The sequence below is a fragment of the Microtus oregoni genome, unplaced genomic scaffold (genome assembly GCF_018167655.1).
Source record: "Microtus oregoni isolate MIOR12 unplaced genomic scaffold, Mior012 000027F_ref0000203, whole genome shotgun sequence".
Lineage (NCBI taxonomy): Eukaryota > Metazoa > Chordata > Mammalia > Rodentia > Cricetidae > Microtus > Microtus oregoni.
The window spans coordinates 7894833-7908011 of NW_024543086.1; the positions used below are offsets into that span (position 1 = coordinate 7894833).

Consider the following 13179-nt stretch of genomic DNA (forward strand, 5'->3'; position numbering starts at 1 on the left):
ACCCAGGAGAAATAGTCCAGCGGGAATTACAATAATACATTAAAAATAAAAACAGACAAGAGGGAGAATGGCTTTCCCGTTCACCTGTGAGAGAAGATGCAAAGATGTAATGCTCCTTCACGTCCTACCCCAAGCCGGAGAGCGCAGTTTTCCACGTACTTTATGTTGTTTGAGCCACGCATTTCATTTCAAGCCACTGGTGACTGCCTGAGGACACTCCATCAAGCTTATAATTTAAATTTGTTTAAAAACCAAATTCTGAAAACTAGTAGAGGATCAAGAAACTACATAGTCCAACTTCTCTATAACATGTTTCACAAAAAAGCAAAATAATAAAAAGATCAACTGATTTCCAAAAGCCACTGGGATGTTAGTTACTACATTCTAGAGAAGTCTACCACCTCTTTCTCTGTAAAGAGAACGGACGCCAGATTTGTTTTCTTCTTCTTTTTAACTTGTCATTGTATTTTTAGAAAGAGGGGTCTGAACCACTACAGAACTGCTAAACTGCAGAGAACAAACAAACAAAAACCCTCCCAGTACATTCTGGAACAGTACCCAGGCCATGCTGACTACTAGCAACCAGACCTGCCCGGGCAAGCCTTGGCACCGAGTGTTCAGTTCCGTGGCTCATGGAAGGACGGAAATGTTCCAACGATAGAGGCTGAGAGATCCGGGCGTGGCGTCGAGGGGGCGGAGAATTGGAGTCTGGACAATGGCAGATGCACGCTGATTGGCCCAACTTCCTCAGATGCCATCCATCAAAAGGAGCGCACCAATCCGCGGCTAAGATGCGCCCCCCCCCCCCCCCCCCCCCCCGCCCGCCAGCCCGGTCCCCGGCCTGTCTCCCAGCTGCCGGGCGCAGCTCTTTCGCTGCGCGCTGACCCCCGGGGACGCCGCGCCAATTCGGGGCGCTGCGGGACCCTCCACCCGGGACGCCCGCCCCTCCCCGGGCCTCTGCTCGCTTTCCCGCCCGCGAGTCCGTTCCCCTCGTCGGCCTCTCGGTTCGGGAACGTAGGGCGAGCTGAGAGCAGGCCCGGGGAGGGTGGTGACCACCGCCGAGGAGCTGTAGCTGTCAAGGTGAGAGGGAACTAGGGGTGGAACTCGGGGTGGGGTGGGGGGGCTGTGCAAGCCCCAGCTAGTCTGCTCCAGGAAAGGCGCAACCGGAGCCATCGTCCTGGGATGTTCCTGTGTCATGCCTCCCAATCCCAACTTGCACCGTTGAACTGAGTTAGTGGTTCTTCACCAGGGCGACTCTCAGCTCCTCTGTTCTGTCTTTAAATTAACAAGAGAAGGGTCATCTTCTGTCTCCAGGACTTAGCCTGTGACCGGGTCTCAGGGGAAGTGCTGTGCGTGCTTACACCAATGCGACTCCCAGCTTCACCGAACTTTTTCTTTTGGTCTTTAAATGATGTTGCACTATTAAGAGCATGTGTGCTAAGCACCGCACCACTTGAGTCATGTCGTGTGTCATTTCCAGCCGGCCCAAGAAACAGATGTTGCTGTCCTCAGTTCACTGATGTGGAAATAAGCTCATAGATAATGAGCTTATTATCTGTAATAAGTAATTAAACATCTATCTATGTGCTAAGCGGTTTGTGGGACTCCAGTTAACCCACACAATCTATGAACTTCGGCAATAATCGTCTTTCTACTTCACAGATAAGGAACTAAGAAGGTGAATGTAGACGGCAGAGTATTATGTACTGTCATTTTCACTTTTTGATTTGGGTGTCTTGTGCGGTAGTATCTGTTTCTGGCTGTGGACTGGTAATGAATAAGTTTCCTAAAGCTGGGGGAAAAGTTATTTTTGTTCTTGTTTTTAAGCCATAGTTCATGTCCTGCACAAACTCATAATTTAGAAATGTGACCAACTAGGAGAAGGTAAAAATTACCTGAGAGCCCTTTGCAGGGTCTCAGACTTAGTGGGGGTGGGGGAATTGCGCATTGTAAAGCACTTCTTGGCACAGCGCACAGATGGCGGGGCAGGAAGGGGCTCTTACCCTCTTTTCTGGGTTTGTTCTATATATAGATGATAGAGGTGCTGACAACTGACTCTCAGAAACTGCTACACCAGCTGACCACCCTGTTGGAACAGGAGTCTAGATGTCAGCCAAAGGTCTGCGGCTTGAAACTAATTGAGTCGGCACACGATAATGGCCTCAGAATGACTGCAAGACTCAGGGACTTTGAAGTAAAAGATCTACTCAGTCTCACTCAGTTCTTTGGCTTCGACACTGAGACGTTTTCCCTAGCTGTGAATTTACTGGACAGATTCTTGTCTAAAATGAAGGTATGTTCGAGCTACACTATCCCCTTTCTTCTTCTTCTTTTTTTTTTTTTTGTTTTTTCTTTTTCGTTGTTTTTTGTTTTTTTGTTTTTTCGAGACAGGGTTTCTCTGTAGCTTTGGTGCCTGTCCCAGAACTAGCTCTTGTAGACCAGGCTGGCCTCGAACTCCCAGAGATCCGCCTGCCTCTGCCTCCGGAGTGCTGAGATTAAAGGCCTGCACTACCACCGCCCGGCCACTATCCCCTTTCTTCATTTTGCTCAGCATCTGTTTAAGAGATCAAATTGCAGAGGGCTGGAGATGGCCAAGGGGTCAGAAGGCTTGCTGGTCTTCCAGAGGACTTGAGTTCTATCCCAAGCACCCAGGAAGGCAGATGGAATCTTATGCTTTCCTCTGGCTTCCTCCAGCACCTGCTCAAATGTAGCAGACATCACACATATACACATGGATACACAAAATCGATACTAATTTAAAAAAAAAAGCTGTCAAATTGCTGGTTTAGACCTGGTATTAAAAACCATTTTCAAATGTAGTAATGATTCTTTCTTATAATCAAGAGTAGTAATACATCACTTACTAGTTGTGTACGGAAGAAGAAAATTGTCGGATCTAACGATTAATTGTAGTAGTCCAGTAGGAAATCGGGCTGTATTTAAAAACCTTTCTTGACTCAACAAAATGATCCATCAGGTAAAAGGAACTGCTGCACCTGCCTCAGGTGGTCACATCCGAGTTCTGTCCCTGGAACACACAGGGAAAAGAGGGAACCAACTCCCAAAAGCTGTGCACCATGCACACAGTTGCCCTCCCATCTGCCTTTGTCCCTTACACACACACAAACACACACACACACTCACGCACACACGGTAATAATAAAAATTAACGGCCTGGCATAATGGTGCATGCCTTTAATCCGAGCATTTGGGAGGCAGAGACAGGTGGATCTGTTAATTTGAGGCCATCCTGGCTTATACACAGTTCTAGACCAGCCAAGGGTACACAGTGAGACCATTTCAAAAAATAAATTTTTAAAAAATTAGAAATCTTTCTTAAAAACTGTTTTATGTATAGTTATATGTTTGCATGTATATGGGCACACTCACGGTACATCATGTATGGAGGTGAGGACCACGGCAGCAACTGAGTCCTGGGGATTAAACTTGGGTTGTCAGGGTTGGTGACCAGCATCCTTACCCACTGAACCATCTCACTAGCCCTTATCAAAGCCTTTCTTGATAGACTGGGTATTTCCAGTCATCTTTACATGTTCATAGATGTAAAGACATTAAAATCAGAATGTTAGGTTGTGGTTAAGAATTAAGATGCATTTCTTAATCACTGCCCATATATAAAAGTTCTAATTCCTTTAGCTGTCTGGCATTTTCAGCTTCAGTTTGCATGCAGCAGAAAGAGAAGTGCTGTCTGAAGGAGGATCATCTATAGAGTTATTCCCCAGTAACTGACAAAATACTTGTATGGCTTTCAAAGTTTAACTGTTAAAACTGAAGCTATCTCCCCTATCCACCAAGTTACTGGTTCCAAGAAGGGCACATAAGACCGGCAGGCTTCTCTCTAAGTGGGGAGACGTTAAATTCACTGTAGCTCAGTTGTTTGTTGCAGACTTACTTTCATAATGGTAGCTCTGAGTCCTAGATGTCCCTTCGTGTTCTGTTTCTTGAGAAGTGGTAAAGACACACTGCCTTTGTTTGTGTTTGTAGGTACAGGCGAAGCATCTTGGGTGTGTTGGATTGAGCTGTTTTTATTTGGCTGTTAAGTCGATAGAAGAGGAAAGGAATGTCCCCTTGGCAACTGATTTGATTAGAATAAGTCAGTACAGGTTCACGGTTTCAGACTTGATGAGAATGGAAAAGATTGTGCTGGAGAAAGTGTGTTGGAAAGTCAAAGCTACTACTGCCTTTCAATTCCTGCAACTCTATTACTCACTCATTCAAGAAAACTTGCCATTTGAAAGGTATGTGGATTTTGTTTTGAACAACAACAACAAAAAAGGTTGGAAAGCAAAAGGATACCGTTTGGCTGTTGCATAAAGTCGGAACCTTCACAGAATTCTTATCAGAATAAGTGTACGTCACCTGTCCTTTGGACTTTACTGCCTAACAGAAGTGAAAAGATGGATAGGTTATTGAAGGCTTTCTTAAGATAAAAGGATATATGTCAACTTTATAAAACCTAGGAAATAAGCATCTAACACAAATTTTAGAAAGATATTCAGAAGATGGAGAAATTCTTATTAAAATAAAGTCATATTTGTGGTATATTACTGTTCACAATGATTTTTACCAGAATAATTTAAAACTCATGCTTAAGAAGTTTCTATCACTGACAGAAGAGAAATTCCTTTCCTTCAAATAATTTTCTATAAGAATATGAGTTCCATTTTAAAAACGGACGTTAACATTTCTAAAACTGTCTGCCAACTAGATATACTAAATACTTTCTACATAAAACCAATCCCATTTTCTTTTTGAAGGAGAAACGATCTTAATTTTGAAAGACTAGAAGCCCAACTTAAGGCATGCCACTGCAGGATTGTATTTTCCAAGGCAAAGGTAAATATTTCCTAAGAGTACGTGTAGTTACAGAGACCTATTTTTACACTTGACATTTCCTTCCTATTTCTCTTTTTCAGCCTTCTGTGTTGGCATTGTCCATCATTGCTTTGGAGGTCCAAGCACTAAAGTATGTAGAATTAACAGAGGGAATTGAATGTATTCAGAAACATTCCAAGGTATGTGAAGGTTGTAGCGTCAACCCCGTTAGCCATCTACAAAAGAAATGTATCCACTGTACTTCTAAAGTAAAATAAGATGCCACGTATTGATTTGAAGCTTAAATGGTTCTCCCCATTTGGAGAGAGGAACCATAATAATGGGTTTACATTTATTACTATAAATAAGTGGGGCTTTTAGTAATTTTTTTTATTTATATACAGATAAATGGCAGAGATTTGACCTTCTGGCAAGAGCTTGTATCCAAATGTTTAACTGAATATTCATCAAACAAGTGTTCCAAACCAAATGTTCAGAAGCTGAAATGGATTGTGTCTGGACGTACGGCTCGGCAACTGAAGCATAGTTATTACAGAATAACTCACCTCCCAACAATTCCTGAGACGGCTTCATAGGTGGTAAATCTGGCTGCTTTCCAGGTCTACACCTCAAGAACTGAAATACTGTCTTCAATAATAAACAATATGGGATTAAAATAGTAAAGGGCAGAACGACTCTGTTGATCTAGTTCGTGAATACTGGAGGGCATTTACTGTGTACAAGACGCAGCGGTCTCAAGAGAAACGGCTTAGCGAACCTCTAAACATATGTCAATACTTCTGTCACCTTATTAGCTCAGGAAAGAGAATCTTCCAAACCTGAACTTTCAAAGTAGTTAATGAAACAGTATTTTTTAAAATTACACATCACCTCACTGTAGCTCATTTAAAGCTACATAAACCCAAGCAGAAGGACGAAACAAAAAGTTTGACCCATATATGAACAAGTTTGAGTCTGTTCGTTGATTAAGAAAATGCAGTATGCACTTGGGTGATGTAATTACAAAGTAATATAGGGCGGACAGTCGCCACGTTAGATTTCTGGAAATTGCTGGGGTCTCTCAATTCTATATTTAGTAATTTTTCTCTATAGCAGATGAGTACCATTCCAAAGTAATTAGGTGTTTAAAAAACATTAACTTGGTTCCTGATACATATACATTTTTGCCATCTAAATTTTTTAATCATAGCAAAGATTTATCGTTTATGATTAAAACTAAATGTTGCCAGGCTTTGTGGCGCACACCTTTAATCCCAGCATTCAGAAAGCAGAGGCAGGTGGGTCTCTGAGTTCTAAGCCAGGCTGGTCTACACAGTGAGTTCCAGCTACATAATAAGAGACCCTGTCTCAAAAACATTTAAAAAAAAAAAAAAGTAAATGTTGCCGAAAAGATGGTTCAGCAGGTAAGGGTTCTTGCCGCATGCCCCTAAGTCAAGCAACCTGACTTAATTTCCTAAGCCCCACATGACGGGAGGAGAGAGGAGAGCAAACATGTGATCATTCACCTTGGATATCAGTTCGGGTTGCCTTTAGCAGCTCTCAGTAGGGAGGCAGATTTCTGTCAGGCTGGGTTTGTGTTGTTAGCTTAGGTAGTAGGATTGCAGTAGCAACAAAAAACTGTCCCAGGTCCTTCTCTGCCACTCTGACCATGAGTTTTAAGCTATGAAACCTCATAACATCACCACCTTAGCAGAATGGTCTCAGTGTTGGGAAGACTCCTGATTCCAGGCTTGGTAGAGCTATGCTTAGGTTTGAATTCACCCACGAAACATTCAAATCAAGGCAAAAGACATGAATGTGAAATAAAACTGTGAACCTTCATTTTAACATTGGTCTAACATCCTAGATTGGATCAATATATACTTAGGTGGTATTGAAAACGGTAAACTACTTAATTTAAATCTCAAAATTTAAATTACGAGGTTTACATCAAAACCAACATTTCACAAATGCACTTTTAAGGTATTATCGGGTAATTTAAGCAGTAAATGGTTTCTTGGCACCCATAACCAAGTACTAGCTAATTTAGAGGTGGGATTTTTATTGCTATATGAGAATTACATTTAAACTTGTGGGTGTTTTATATAAAGCAGATCTCTCACAAGTTTTGAAAATCTATTGTTACCTTTAATGTTTCTGCTAGAGAACAGGTGGTTTGTATCCGTAATAAAAGAAACCTACAGAGCTGCTGCTTCAATCTAGCCGCAACTGAGAAAATTTGTTTCTACTGTGTTAATAACCGGGTGAATTATCACTCTGAAAATTTATTTATTGCATCAAACTTAGTTCAGGCTTAAAAAAGCAATGCTGAAGGTCCTCCCCCCGCCCAAGTTTTATTATAAAACTGCCACACTGCTTCTAAGGCATTTTGTTTTAAAAGGAAGAGAAAATTTGGAAAACGATTACTGTGTCTTAAGGGAGGCACTCTGTAAAACCACCAAGGTTGGCCTTGAATGTAAGATCTACACTGTTAAATTGTAGCTGCTCCTCAGTGCAGCCTGAGTCCACCCAGCGTGACTGTAACCATTTTGACACCTAATGGGTAATGACTAATGGAAAATAAACCAAAGAACAAGAACGGGAGTATTTTATCCTTAACCTTTGTAAACCATGTTTCATGGTTACCTTTTCAGTTCTTCCTGAAGGCTGATTTTGAGTGGACAGAAGTAAACTAGCCAACTACCATTATGTTTTGAACTAAGGAATGCACCTTTCAATAAAATTATTGAAACGAAATCCTTCCCTGGGTGTTTTCGTTTCTTTGGCCTTCTTTATGTTGTATTGTTGTATATTAATTTTACTAAAGTAAGAAGCACAGAAGCAACAAGAAAATCTTTTTCAGTAATGCAGCTATCATGCTGGGTATGGTGGCACACACCTTTAATTCCAGCACTGGAAGGCTGAGACTGGTGGATCTCCAGAAGTCCAATGCCAGCCAAGGCTACATCATGGTCACTTGGTTTCTCCCCCCTCCCCACCCCCTTTTTTTAGACAGTGTTTTTCTGTGTAGCCCTTGCTGTCCTGGAACTCACTCTGTAGACCAGCTGGCCTTGAACTCACAGAGATCAGAGGTTCACCTGCCTCTGCTTCCTGAGTGCTGGGATTAAATGCTTAAAGGCTTGTGCTACCATGCTAGGATAAGTATGTTGATTAAATGTATACTAAAAGCTATATTTATGCATTTTTGTTAATCAGGTTTTTCATCTAGATACACCACTGCTATGGCTATTATTCATCTTAAGAATTTACCCTTAGATCTTACCCACCTGAGGTTTTGTCCAAACCCTCCTACCTAATTAAATAATATCCAAGCAGAGTGAATGTTACTGATGCTGATAACCTGCTTGGATCAAATGCTAATTATTATGGAAGAGAAACTATAGTTAGAACTCTTCATACTTGAATTTTTTATTCTTCGATAGCTTCATACATGTATATAATGAATTTTAGTCACTGTCTCTACCATTCCCATTCCACTTTTTCCATCTCCTCTTCCTGGTAGAACCCCTACTACTTACCGTACACATGCGTGTGTCTGTGTGTGTGTGTAAGCACACGCACATGCATGCCAGAAGAGCACACAAGTCCCATTCCACTCTTTCCATCTCCTCTTCCTGATAAAACCCCTAGTGTGTGTGTGTGTGTGTGTGTGTGTGTGTGTGTGTGTACACTGTCAACAGTCCCTTGGGGATGCGTGGGGTCTCATGAACCTTTTCTTTTTCCAAGATGAAATGTTAATGGACCCAGTTCTAAGAGCATTTAAAAAGAGTTATAAAGTGGGCATTGTGAGGAAATCACAACAAAACTATTGGACCTGACTCATATACTCCCTTTTCCAAGTACCTGAACTTTATGCATTCCCAAATATATGATATATACACTTGCTACTTCTGATCTAACATCCGTAGCTGTCAGGGAGTCTTTGCTATAACTCTCCTCAAACAAATCCTAAACTGAATGAAGATACCAGTGAAGTGCTTCAGAAACACAAGAAGTGAAGTGATTTGTACCTGGTAGATACATGGTATGAGGGGTAACATTAAAATTCAGGAACTTCTGACTCCAGAGCCTTTTGATCTTATGAGTATGTATATTCTGTCCCCAAATGAATTAATATATGTGAAATTGTATAATTACCACAATCCAAACCATATTCTGTGCACTATCATGACAGAACATACCACGATAGAATATAGAACTTTCCCTAAAAACAAAGTAGTATTTATCAAAAGGTCCATTACAAAACAGCCTAACGAAAATGTGTCATGTCTTGCACTGTGAAGCTTGTAATTTTCCTAATCCAACAGCAGAGGAGATGATTTTTACATTAGTTCAATAAATGGACTTAGGAGCAATCAAAACTGCTAAAGGAGGGTAGTTCATCACCAAGTAACCTCCCCGCAAAATCACTAAATATATCACTACTTAAAACATATGAAACTGAAGCATAGCAATGAAAGGAGAAATCTTCAGTCACGGTTGGAAACTAGACATGACTCTTGGAAATCCATGGAATTACTAGAACATTAGTGCTGACATAAAGCTGAATACCAGTAAATGACACACAGACTAAGTGCAACACCCTAAAAGAGCGTGTGAACCCTTTTCAGGTGAGTGCGGGACATTCATCAAGACAGACTAGTTCTTGGGTCCCAAAAACTAAAAAAAAGCTGAAAGCATACAAAGTATGTTTGCAGAAAAAAAGTAGAAACAAGTTAGCATGCAAAATTCTAAGCACTTAAAAAGGAAACTGCAGACTTCCAAACAATTTGGGGCCCTAAGGCTAAGCCTCAAAATAGAAAGTATTTTAAACAGAGTGTAAATGAAGCAGGGCCATGTGTGGAACGCGCTAAATCAGTACTTGGAAAGCAAATTACAGTCACTGCATTATTGACTCTGACGGTCTTAAGAGCCAATAAAGTTTCTGTTTTAAGAAACTGCGGTGGGAGGCTAAGTGAAACCCAAGCGAACAGAAAGAAGCAATTTATGAAAAAAGATGGGGTGAAAAAAAATCAAAACAAATTAGCCAAACAAAAATAAAAAAAATTGAGAAAAATCAAAACCAAAAACTGTTTTTGTTTTTGAAGAGAGCAATAACTGATATTCTAGACAAACTCCAGTATTGGAAAGAAGAGGTAGGACTGCAGATCCTGGAAGACATTGAAAGGTATTGAGGCTGGTGAGATGGCTGGCCGGAGAGGAAAGGCGCTTGCTGGCTGTTCTCTGACGCCTACAAGTGCTGTGCGGTATGTTCGACTGTACATTCAAAACAAATGATTTTAGCCGGCCAGTGGTGGCGCACACCCTTAATTCCAGCGCTGGGGAGGCAGAGGCAGGCGGACCTCTGCGAGTTCGAGGCCAGCCTGGTCTACAGAGTGAGTGCCAAGAAAGCCAAGGCTGTTACACTGAGAAACCCTGTCTCGCTCCTGCATCAAGGCTGAGCAAGGTAGCCCACAACAGGGACTGGGCTCCAAAAAACTAGTTCATGCACCAGGGATAAATCCTGATCCCACTGCCAGGGGCCCACTGACTGCCCAAGCCGCAGAACTGTCTTCATCCAACTGAAGAGAGAAAGGAGCGATTGATTATGTGAGCGCAGTGTGTGTGTGTGTGTGTGTGTGTGTGTGTGTGTGTGTGTCACGATCATGATGCGGAAACCCGCAGAGATAGCTCACTGGAGCTAGTGGGACCTCTTGAACTCTGTGCTGACCAGCTGGGAACTTGTATGGGACCGAACTAGGCCACCTGCCTCTGCCTCCCAAGTGCTGGGATTAAAGGCGTGCACCACCACCACCACACTGGGCTTTAACACCCTTTTTGAAGTTCAGCTAGCTACAAATGAATAGTTGGGAACTTCAGCCTGATGTAAGGGAAGTGTGGAAGCCTTGCAGATAGCTTTCCATACAAGGATGAGCAACAGTGAGTTCATCCTCCTAAAGCACAGCTGATACGGGCTGGCCCATTTCTCTGTTGTCTAGCCAGTAAGTACATTCAGGAAAGATGAAGGTGTTAGTAGGCCTCTTCCCAGCACCCGGAATGGAGGCAGGAGAATCAGGAACTCAAGGTCATCTCAGCTACATAGTGAGTTCAGGATTAATATGGGCTACATGAGATTCTTTCTCCAAAGCAAATAGACCCCCCTTTTCCACTCAAAAAGAGGGTAAAATGAAACTGATTTATACAGAAAACTCAAGGAATCAAACAAACAAAAACATGAAAACCAAAACCCACAAACTGAATTTAACATAGCCACAGAATACAGTCAACAAATATCAAACATATCTGTATATATGGACTTCTAAATTACGATGTCAATAACACTTTAAATCACTCCACCTAAAAATGAACACTGGGTAATAAAGACACAAAGGATCTATAAACTGATAAATATAAAAAATGCTTATAACTGTAACCAGAGAGGGATTCAATGTAGACACATTACTAATGGATTGGAAAACATGAAATTCCATCCTGTGATGGCTATTCTTGGTTGTCAACTTGACTAAATCTCGAAATTAACGAAAACTTAAAGGAATGGGCACATATGCGAGGGATTTTTTATTACATTATTTGGAGTTGAAAGACACATTTCTAACTGGATCTTTGAGAGGGGAAGATCCACCGTTAATCCAGCCCACACCTTCTGCGGGCAGCCTAAATAAATGACACGGGGGAAGGAAGCTCTCTCTTCTTGGCTGCTTGCTCTTGTTCCTGCTAGTATACCCATTCCTTCACTGGCATTAAAGACCACTTCTTTGGGAGTCTGGGGTGCAGTGAAGTCCAGCTGAGACATCCAGCCTCATGGACTGAACAACTACTGGATTCTTGGATCTTCTGTTCATAGACAGCCATGGCTGGAATGGCTGGACCACAGTCTGCAAGCCATTATAATAAACCCTTTCTATATACAGAGGCTCATTTTTCTAAGTTCTGTTACTCTAGAGACTCCTAATTCACATTACCATCTCAGTGAGATCTCTCACAGATACAGACAAGATGGATCTGAACCTCTCAGAAAAATACAGAAAGAATAAAGTTGAAGGAATCAAGCTACTCCATTTTGTGTCTTGCACTATACGGCTGTGATAATCAAGGCGGTGTGCTATTGATAGAGGATTGACTCATAGTTAGTGGAAAATGGTACCAAACCAGACTCACACAAACACAGAGCTGATTTTTGTTTGGAGACAGGGACTCACTTTGTAGCCCAGGCAAGCCTATTTAGTAGGTATAAGAGCCTGGCTTCAAACTTGCAGTGGTCCTCCTGCGTCTGTCAACTTAAGTGCTGGGATTACAGGAATGACCCATCATCATGCTCTGCTACAACTGATTTTTGGTAAAAGTACAAAGATGATTCAGTAGGCAGTGTTTTCAACAAAAGATTCTGAAACCAATGGGTAGGTAAGAAATAAGGAATTTCCACCTAAACTTTCCAGCTTCCATGAAATCTGCTAAAAATAGGTAAACAGTTACATGTAAAACATGACATCAGGGGCTGCCGTAGACCCACAGTTGGACAGTCTCACTGTCTCTGTGCATATTTCTCTTATGCTTTTCATTAATTCATGACTCTTCTTTGAGAGCCTATATTCATACTTTGGAATATCTTCCTTTCTGAGCATTCCTTTCTCTTAGCCTTTGTGTATAGTCTTTATTAAAACATCTTTATTTAATAAAACCTCAAGTTGGCTTTAAAAAATTCATTAGATTAAGACAAAAACAAAGGGAAAAATTCTCATGATCAGAAATTCCCATAAGAGTTCTTATGGGAACACAAGACACAAGCATAGTCTACTAACAATATGATAAATCAGGCTTAGGCAAAGTGAGAAAAAAACTTAAGTGCTTCCAAACAAACTACCAGAAAATAAAAAATACTGATTGGAAGGGGAGCATGCCTGCAATCCCTGCTCTGTAGTACTGAGGTAGGCTTTCAGGCTGTCTGTATTACACATCAAGAGTGTCTCAAAACACAAATAAGTAAAAGCCACAGGAAATTACCTAAAAATCACACAGCAGGTAACTTATACCCATATGATGTACAACTTAATAAGACAACCCTATTTCCAAACTGGCATGAGATTTGAATTATTTCCTTTTGGAACTTGCTTTGTAGTCTGAAACTCAAAGAGAAACACTTGCCTCTGCCTTGAAAGCGCTGGGATTAAAGACAAGGCACCACCACCCGCAAATAAACATTCATCTTTAAAGACCATACACAAATGCTCAATCAACACATGAATGCTAGCTGTAACCTGCCTTCACAGAAATGCAAACCCAAACACAAGGAGGCTATGAGATGCTGCAGTGTGTAGAGAACTT

The 13179-nt window shown here is 41.5% G+C and overlaps 1 protein-coding gene across 1 annotated transcript; it reads left to right on the forward strand.

Moving 5' to 3' along the window:
• Positions 1-826: 826 nt before the first annotated feature.
• Positions 827-7593, forward strand: Ccng1 (cyclin G1). Its single transcript, XM_041676308.1, has 6 exons — positions 827-1080; positions 2033-2293; positions 4006-4259; positions 4779-4857; positions 4938-5036; positions 5241-7593. Exons 2-6 carry the CDS (start codon positions 2033-2035, stop codon positions 5430-5432), a joined length of 885 nt encoding a protein of 294 aa, XP_041532242.1. The 5' UTR covers positions 827-1080; the 3' UTR covers positions 5433-7593.
• The last annotated feature ends 5586 nt before the right edge of the window (positions 7594-13179 follow it).